At 39.7% G+C, this 10,223-nt stretch overlaps 1 protein-coding gene across 2 annotated transcripts in view; it reads right to left on the reverse strand.

Moving 5' to 3' along the window:
* Positions 1-10,208, reverse strand: part of INO80C (INO80 complex subunit C) — a 30,879-nt gene extending 20,671 nt beyond the window's left edge. Inside the window, exon 1 of one of the 2 annotated variants that reach the window (XM_057423066.1) lies at positions 9,988-10,208. In XM_057423066.1, the coding sequence (XP_057279049.1) occupies positions 9,988-10,125 (138 nt within the window). In that variant the 5' untranslated portion in view covers positions 10,126-10,208. Of the gene's footprint in view, positions 1-9,359; positions 9,408-9,987 lie in introns of those variants that run through there. The other variant, XM_057423067.1, reaches the window with a different exon arrangement.
* Between the last annotated feature and the right edge of the window lie 15 nt (positions 10,209-10,223).

Here is a 10,223-nt window from a genome sequence, read left to right on the forward strand (position 1 = left end):
GGCTGGTTAATCACCTGTGTAAGTTCTGTGGCCAGCCAGTTTGCCCTGGTACAATATATTGAGGTTCAGAAACTGCAGCACATCTGAAAAGTGTGTTCAGTGTTTTGCATATCAATTTGTATCCCAACTGCCTTTTTTGCTGGACTTGAAACAGAACAGAACTATTACAAGACTTGACTTTTCCACTACATTAGAATTAGTGAAGTTTTGGTATCACATCTGCAATTGTAGGTGAGCGGGAAACTAGTATTTGATATTTTGTGATGGCTTCAACAGGAGTTTTAAAGAAGTTTCCCACAATGAATTATTTAGCAAATAAAGTAACTTTGGGACAGATGGAAAGGAGGAGGGTAAAAAGGGCAATTCTGAGGCTGCAATAAAAGGCAATTCTGGCTGCAACAAATAGGCTTAACAAAAATTAAGGAGAAAAAGGAATTTCTGACTTGACAAAGTTTAAGGTTGTTAATGTGAGACTCAAACTTGCATTGCTTGTTCTAGACTGTGTAAACAAAGATAAGCAACTTAAGGAATAAGGACTTCCCAGCAAATCACTTGGTTTGAGAAGCCTGAACACACTGTGCATGTATCAAGGAAAAATGAAGTTCTCCTATTCAAATATGTTGATTTTACGAGTTAATTTTGCTGTAAGAACATTGTGCTGTTCCTCCCAGGGAAAAGCAGTTCTACTGAAACAAAAGCTTTGTTACAGTGTAGGGAGAATTATATACTGTCTGAATGTAGCCATTGAGTTTTGGGCTTTATTAATGCAGGAGTCTCTGACTGCTTGTCTAGAGAGAGGACGCACCCATCTTAATCACATAAATCAGACATCTGAAATGAGACATGGTAACACTGACTCATTGTGGCTGGAAGGGGTCTTTGGAGGTCACTAGCCCACTTCCTATCCAAAGTGTGGTGAGAACTGACCTTGGACAAGGCTGCTTAGGGCTTTGTCCCAGCAGGTCCTGAACACCTCCAAGGACAGAGATTCCACAGCTCTCTGGGCAACTCTCCATCTCCCTAGCTAGAAATCAATATCCTGTAAAATAGAAAATACTGGGTTTATTAACAAAAAGCTCTTCTTGTCATGAACAGTCATATAACTCATGTTAATTACTGCCCTAATTTCTGCGTGTTCCATTTCAGCACTATTTTGCTGTAGTCCTGATGGTTTCAGGGTATAAATGTAACAAAGTTTCTAGGCAGACCGGTCACCTTTTATCAAATGTACCTGTTTATCTGGAAAATTAAGAGAAACTTCTGGATGGACTGCATACCAATACACCACTGACTAAACAGAAAGGCTTTTTATGGTACATAACTTTCATGCAGCTTCCAACAGGTTTTAACTCCCTGCTCCTTTCTCCTAGATGATGAGTATTTTCGTAATACTCTCTCCCTTCCCTGATTAACATCCCTGTACTTCTGGAATGCCACTAACCTTTTCTTCAAAGTTGGTCTACTTGATATGCACCTAACCAAACGCTAAGCAGTTGTTCTGTTTTTAGTTTGGGAAGTTGCTGTTTCATTTTCAGATTTTTAAAAAAGACTTCTATGCTTGCAAGCTCTACCACTTAAATGACACTACGCATACCTGTAAATCTTGTGTAATTTATGCAGAAACTATAAGTTTCTCAGCCTTCTCTGCCCTTCTTCTCATTCTTTCACTAACTCAGAAAAGCATAAATCTGAGGAAGCAGTAAACAAGGCAGTTGTGATGAGCACATTGCATCCTTATGAACACAGGAGTAAGTAATGCTACAAGCATGCCAACACTAAGAGTAGAAAAATAAAAAAACTAACTTGCTTAAAATTGTATAGATGCTTTCATCTCTAGGTCTGTGGATACTTGCAAAATTAGGGGTTTGGGTTTTATAAATTATATCAGATTTTATGTAATTCACATATTAGGCAGGTTGTGCATGGAAGTACATGGTAGTGCAACATTCTGTCTGTTTAATGAAAATTAAGGACATAACACAGAATAGTTTGGGTTGTAACGGCCCTTAAATATCACATATTTTGTCCCCCCTGCCATGGGCAGGGACACTTCCCACTAGACCACATTGTTCAAAGCCCCAGCCAACCTGGCCTTGAACTTTTCCAGGGATGGAGCAGCCACAATTTCTCTGGGCAACCTGTTCAGTCCCTCACCATCCTCAGAGTAAAGATTTTTTTCCTAAATGCTCCTTGTCCCCAGCAGGGTCTTATAATCAGCAAGAACAGTTCTTCCAGAGAAGGATGGTTACAAACAACATAACTATAGACACTCATCCTCCCAGCACGATGGACTCTGCTAAATTACATTATTACTCACAAAATAGTTTCCTCCTATCCATTTCAAATTTGTTGAATTAACAGTGATGCATTTTCATTACAACATAAATGCATGTTATTAGATGGCACGAATATGTAGCTTTTTAGCTACAGTTTTGGACGAAAAATATTTCTGATCCCTGTTTGCACAACTGTGTATTTGGCATTAAAATTATTAGATAAAACATGCTACAGAAATAAATGCCTAAAATACATAAGCAGACCATTCTGACAACTACAGCAGTTCAATATGTGTTCAATACCAGACTATGGAGTCATTCTCTTTGAAACGGACAGAATTTCCATCCTTGGCTGTATAGGAGAAAATATTTCCATGCTCCCCTCCCATCACACGAGACTGTCTTTCAGCCTGGTGGTTAGGGTGCACATGGGGCAAAAAGAGATTTGGAATCCCGTCAGGCAGTGGCACGAACAGGACTAACTTGAAGTGGAGGACACAGCAAACACCTGTAAGGATACATGATATAAAAAGGAAGTGTCGGTGCCAGAAGTGTGCCTTGTGTTCTGTTTTTGAAAGAAGGGATTTAGTACCTACTTTCAAGAAGGCTGATAGATGTTCATGGTTCTTTCCTAAGTGGAAAGAGTTGCTTGAATCTTCAGGGCGAAGTAGGACTAGTCCATAGGATTTCCTGCTAGATTATTTTGGTGACATCTCACAGGGCTTGCCAGCATTTGTAGAATCAGTTCAGGTACTTAGAGATTAACTTATTTATTTTTCTACAGTAAACTAATGAAATCGCAGTGAAGAGTAAGTTGCTTGTAGTGGAGAAGTGGTTTTCCTTGCCACGTGGTCCTGTTACTTCCTTGTACTACCTACAACACCTGTTAGACCTCCTTGTGATTCAGTGGGGTTCACCAGTGCAGCAGGAGACAATACAGCTTCCTGGGAGAGGTGGGAAGTTGCCCTCCATCAGCGGCTGAGCAGGTCTGGCAAGTACCAGAGCTGGCTGTGAGCATGCAGCTCAGACTAGTGAAGATGGGTAAGAGTGAGGAAGATAGGAGACTGGAACTCTATAGATTGCCTAATTGAGCCTCTTGAAGTTGCAGGTATGCTTTACAGTGAGACAAGACACGCTGTTCATGGATATGAATTCTGTGAGGATCAAGTATATTTCACAACACGGAGTATCACAACTTTCAATGGCTTTTCTGCAGGTCTACATAAATAGCCAATCTCTCCATTCTGTTTTCTTGGAATGTTAAAAATGTGTTCAAAACCATTCCAGGCTACCAAATTAATATTTCTATTAGCCTTTCTAATCCAAAATTGATATATTTACGGAACTACTAATGCCTTGCTAAAGCAAGAACTGAAGTTATTACCTAACATAAGCATTACACTTTACAAAACATAAACAGTCTGACACCTCTTCAGATCTGCAATATCTAGACAGTTAATTTATTCCAAGTTTTATTTTGTCAATCTGAGCCCTTTAATGCACTAACTGGATTCTGAGATTGCTTTTTAGGAGCACTATGTCTCAAATTGTCATGCTAAAGCACATGCATACAGTACTTTACAAAAAATAACCCATCCTATTTTATCTCCTTATGATAGAACCAGTAAACCACCTTTATTATCTCTCCTAAGTTTCTTGCATGTTTATTATGAATCCTGAAATTAAGTGGGATCACTTAAAGTATAACTCTCTATTTTCTGTTAGCTAAAGGAAAAAATAAAATTCTCTACTAGGATAAGGGGAGAAGGGTAAAAACCCTCATGACACCAACATATTGACGGCCAAAGTAGAAGTCAATAGACATATGCTTTTGCCTTTCTACAACATAACACATCTGTGTTTACTCTAAAATCTAATCACATTTGTTTGGGGGGCTGGTAATTCTCTGAGCCTGGCATAGTCTGGTTTGGAAATTCACATACTTTCATGATTACAGATCATCTAAAGTCTTCAGTATGTGATAAATGACAAGCAAAGCAAATTCTTAGCTCTCAGTGTTGACAGTTTCTCTTTCAATCTAGATTTCTCTATAACAGTAATTGCCTTTTTTTAAATAAAGGTAAACTTAAAGCACACATACATTTTACCAGATTTCCCTGTGAAATCTGTTAATTGTCTTTTAATTGACATTTTTCCCCATCAGGGACTCAAGAGATTCTGGTTCTTTAACATATTTGACTTCAAACGTGCAAGATACAAAAGCTGGTACCCGAGGATAATCCTGACCCTCATTAGTGGACTGCCTAAATATAAACTGGTTTTTGGAAGAGTACAAAAACCCATGGAAGAAAAGACGCTTAATATTTCAGCTGTTCACTATCTGCTTTGTTGCAGAAAGTATCTTTGTGGTCTTGTTTGAAAGGATTAGGAGACTAAGCGATGACCCTTTGAGTGCATCATTCAGAGAACTGCAAGTCTGGGGGATTTTCAGTGCTCTGTGGATTGATCACATGCAGCATGATGCCAGAGTATGTTACCCATCTGTGGGATAGATGCCCCAATTTAAACACTACCTGCTAAAACTCTTGTTAAGACATGGCAATTTGTTCTAAACTGGCTGCTAGTTTTGTTAGAGACAAGACTCTTGGGATGTAAGTGTGTAAGCAGCTGAACTTAAAGAGCTCACCTCAAAAGTTCTTATCAGTAACTACCAAGCAACTGCACTGTATTATGATATCTGTAATTTATCCAATGAAAGTGTCATTTAAGTAAATTTAATTAGGTTTGAGTTAACATCCCCTGGGAGCATATTACATCTATGAAAGATATCATTCCAGGCAAGCATTAGCTTCAGACTGGCACTGCTTCATTGGTTAAATTCATATATTTTCTGTTGTCATAACCTTAAGGGCTGGGAGATGTTTAAAAAACCCAAGAAGTGTAGTCTAGAGTATAATGACACGGTAGCTTTTTAATAAATTGGCAAATACTTATGCACTTATATATGCTTACTATCATGCTGTATCAGGGTCCTGATGTCTCTTCCAAGGAAGGTGGATTGGTAAGAAACACAACTTACTAAATTTCCAACTACAAAGGAAAATCATGCTTTTCTGTTACAGGCAGTCTTTTATGGAATAATGTTATAATAATTAGAATAGGTTTAGTGGTATAATGACTGGAGTAAAGAAGGTCTGAATTCTTAAGTAGGCAATTTTTAATTTCAGATCGGAAAGTTATTATACTGTGACGCACAAGAGGAGGTACTTGTCCCAGAACATGGTGAGAGCAGCAGTTCAGCTCAGCAGCTGTAGTGGTATTCACTTGATTCTGTAGTTACACTCACTCACCCTAACCTCATTTTTCAGGAAATTACAGCCAGATCAAATGGACTCCCTAAAATAAAGCTATTTTTAAATTGGTTTGATGGTTTCCTACTTACAGTGACGGGCTTGTTAAAACAGCACAGGAGGAGAACTGATTAAACTTACTGATGGTTTGCAGTCCAACTGCATGCTGTTTATGTACTAGGGTAAGCTCTCTGTCTTGGCGGACAGCTTTGGAATACCTAACGGTAACCATGTTAATGTGTATGTATTTAATTATTCTTGTTAAACTCTACTCTGATCTTCAGTTTATGATATAAAACTTCATTGTTCAGTTACATTTAAAATAAAAATGGATTTCTAAGCTCCTTTTATTTTCATGTTGTGCCTGAGAGAAGCTTATTTTAGAGGACAATAACTTTAAATCATTTTGACTTTATTTTCCAGTATTGTTGTATAGCTTCTGTTTTTAAGCATAGAACAAGAAACACATAAAGTGTTAAGTATACATGAGAGCAGATACATAAAATGGAAGGTCACCAGTAGTACTGCTGCAATATTCACAATTACAGATAAAATCAGCGTATTTGATAATTTAACTCTTAAATACCACTGCAAGTAAGAATTTGTTTTCTAAATGGTACCAAGACCTGCCCTTGCTACAGTGATGGAGAAGAACGAAGCAGAAGGTATTCTTTGTGTATTTCCACAGTCCACAGGGTAGATTACATCAATTCAAAATGTAAGATGAAACATGGTGTCATTCTCAAAGTGAGACATTCACTTTATCACGTAACTCTGAAGCTGTTTCACAAATCATGCAAGTAGATACATATTTACTATAGTACTTATCATATTTTCTCTCTTTAATTGTCATCCAACAAAATCAAGAGACTTTTTTTTTTCCAAATCACCGTCTTATCTCACTGCAAATTTTATCTTTAAAGCTTGCTATCTGTCATGGGCAAGCATTCTGTTTCATCAATTACATCATGATGTGGCATATACTCTTAAAAGGTTCCTGTTGCTGTACAATCTATAAAAATCATGGTGTGAACATTAAAGGAGAAGAACTGCTGGCATTTTAAGATCTGTGTCAAGATTCTATCCCAGGTTAAGTGACAGCAATCAAAAAGAAAGGAGACCAGAAGACAAATCTGTACGAGAGCTGAGCCAGCACAGCAGTTATTGAGAATCATTGGACAAGGACCTCTAACTGAACGGTGCTACATAAACTCAACAGCATTGTTTTTGATACAGGAATGTTACCATTTAATATATATACTAATCCTCAACATTAAAATCTTCTCCTGCAGCAAAGACTGAGGTATTTTTCAGTGACACAACTGCATGGGAGGAATAATTCTGTAATGCTAATGAAAATGATGTCATCAATTTGCAATCATGTTTTCCTGTAAACTCGCTTTTAATTTTACATTTGGCAAATATAGGCATTATATCCAAAAAAGCATGTGTCTCCTTCTGCAGACATGACTGACAAGGCCTGTGTGCAATATGCTTCCAAAACAAACATGACTCAATACCTTTGGGTCGGTAACTCATACGAATGATGAAGAATGTTTTTTGGTAATATTCCTAAAGTGTATCTTAGAGAAAGTAGCAATTCGTCTGTTGGATAAACATAATCAATATTGGGTTTATAAAAATTTGCATGCTGTGTGATAATTGTGGCTTCTTGTAGGATACACACAGTTACACAAACTACTTGATTACATGGCTATACTTAAGCAAATTTGTTATATGTAAAAAATAAACACATTTTTGAAATCTACAGCTTTACCAGACCAACATGTCTTTCAGGGCGAGCACTGAGAGAGCCACTTGACATAAAGTATGCAAAAGAAAAACAAACTGTGTGATTTGCGGAACTTACAAAAGCCCCTTTTTGTGTAATTTCACAGTGATGGAATCACAGATGTGGGTACGTTCACAGCTGGCACAATGTGAAGTGTATTTTCATGTAGGCCAGGCACTAGGTCCTCAGCAGAGGTTACCAGTTAATATCATGAGAATATTATCTGAGTTCCCAGATCCCAATCTGACCCCCGAAATTAGTCACAAAACTCTCCACAGGAATCCTCTTGCCTATAGTTTGCTAGTCAACCAAGGAAATAATTCACTATTTCTGTTTCACAATGTCAGTCTATTTCAAACAGAAACCATTTGGTGCTGAGCAATAGCACAATTTATATGTCTTCTGAAAGGCTGAAATTAATATTAAAATATTAAAAGGGTTAAGAAAAAATATAAAAAATATTAAAAGGGTTAAAAATATTAAAAGGGTTAATTAGGAAAGTGAACAGTCAGAGGACTAATAAGTGCTACCTGCAAACCTGTGCTGAAAGCGGTATGTATTAAAGGTGAGTACCTATTAGACTGCTAGATGAATGTTCCTTGTTTGGAGTTAAAAAAAAATAAAATAAAAATCCCACAATGACTAGATACTTGGTATGTAACATATTTAGGAAAAGTATTTAAAATCCATGGATGACCTAGTCTCTGACTGGCTTGGCCACCTAAAGATTGGGTAAGTTATAAAATAGAGTGTTAAGTGTTTGCTACTATGTTCTGAATAGCTCAGCAGACCAGAATTATTGAGTGTTTCATTGTGTCACAGGTTTCCTTATCCAGAAAGAGTACATTACTCAGCAATTAGCTAAGGACTTTATAAGGACTTCTGGAGATTTCTGCAGAAGAAATTGCCCAATGATCAATGCTTCTCACTCAAAAAATGCAAAGCCCCCATTTAATTTCTGTTTGAACTGGCTCGCTCCAGAGCTAGTCAGCAACACTGAATGTGATTACCAGAAGATCAACGAGCTGTTTCGTGCCCCATTCCTGAGGTTACACATTTTCTGAGGCTCATCTTTTTTCCTTTTCCTTATGGGATTGATCTGCACTGCTGAAGTCAGTGATGGCATACTCAGACATAACATTGAGAAATTACTCCTTTCTCCACTGAAATCACTTGTGAGAAGAATTACAAAAACTGTTTATCACAAGCTACCAAAACCCAGCTTGAGTAAGAGATCACGGATTGTCTCAGAATACTGGAAGCTGTCCACGAGCTTAAGTTTGGTGTGAACTTAAGAAGACAGTTTTAGAGGCTAAAGGGTTTGAAGGATTTTTTAAAATAGAAAATATTGTATATTAAATATTTAAATTATATATATCATATTTTATATCTGCATACACAGACACACACACATGCACACAGCAGTCCTCTCCATACTGGAAAATCCAGACTGTTATCCCTAGCAGACCTTCCAGAGTTGTCAAACCTGATCCTGCTCGGCAGTAACTTTTCACAGTTGCAGTGCAGTTTGTTAGTTACATTCAGCGCTACAGTTCACAAGCCTTCTAGCAGGGATAAGCCCAGGAGGAAAGGAAAATAAACTATGAACTATGTAACAAGGTGAAAACCAAGTGTTACAAGAGCACCATTCAGAATGAGGAAAGGTTTGCGGCTGTCCTCCAGTGTGTGCACAACGGCTTTTAATTGGCTGGAGAGAAGACCTGATGGAAAATGCAGCAATGCTCCCCTGATCTGATGGCTCATGTGCAAATGAGCAACCTAAGTGGCAGTTGGGCATATTTTGTAGGTATACTACTGGTGTAGTTCATAAAACATTACTGAGAAGAATCGTTCTGGAAGCAATAACAAGAAAAAAACAACCATTTTTTCCAACCCTTTTTTTAGCTACCAAAATCTTTCTATAAGTAATCCAAGACATATTGCATCTAAAGTCTTTACAATTGTCACATACACACTAACTCTGACCCTCTTCCCGGACTTATTTTGGAGCATGAGGTGCTCCGTCGTGTTCAAGGGGCAGCTGTCATCAGGTGGGGATGGGTCTGTGGAGCTGTACGGTGGTGTCACACAATGCGGGAGTAGTGGTTTGGAGAAACGCACATTAACAGCCCTCCCCTGACCCTGTTCCCCAAAACTCAGGCTCTGACGTTACGTCTTCATTTCACATTTAACTCTTAGATCTACTGAGATCAACGAAGAGAGGGCCATAATGCAAAACCGTATTTGAGCTGCACACAACAGAATTAGCAGCTCACCCGAGCGCTAGTCCCTAGCTCTAGTGACGGAGGTTACACAGCATCCTCACTACAGGAGGATGAAAGCAGCCTGAACCTCAGAGTCCAAACGCCTATAAAGGACCCGTCGGCCCGAGGGCCGCCAGCCGAAGGGCCTTGGCAGCTGCCGGCCGGCCCCGGTGGACACAGGCGGCCTGCGGCGCTAACGACAGCAGCAGCGATCCCCTCTGCATAGGATAACGATCACACCGCCCCGCTCGCGTCACGTCAATCGCACAGGAGCATGCGCGATGGGGACAGCACGGGAAAGGCCACTGCCGCGCACGCGCTCTGCCCGCCCCGTGCCTCAGTACCTGCGAGCCGCCCGGTGCTGTTGTGGCTTTCTTCTTCTTGGTGGGGCCGCCGCCTGTGCCCGGGCTCGCTGGGCGCTTCTTGGTACGGGATGGGCCGCCGGCGGGAGAGGAGGCCGCCGCGGGGATCACACTCGCCATTGCTCCCCCCCTCCACGCCCGGGCTGAGGGCGCCGGCGGGGCGGAACCGAGAGAGAGAGCTTGCTCCTTCCCCGTACCGGGCGGCGGGATGCGCATGC

This window comes from Pezoporus wallicus, unplaced genomic scaffold, assembly GCF_028554395.1.
Source record: "Pezoporus wallicus isolate ANWC-B61680 ecotype Strahan unplaced genomic scaffold, APGP_CSIRO_Pwel_v1 contig_749, whole genome shotgun sequence".
In the NCBI taxonomy this organism is placed as follows: domain Eukaryota; kingdom Metazoa; phylum Chordata; class Aves; order Psittaciformes; family Psittacidae; genus Pezoporus; species Pezoporus wallicus.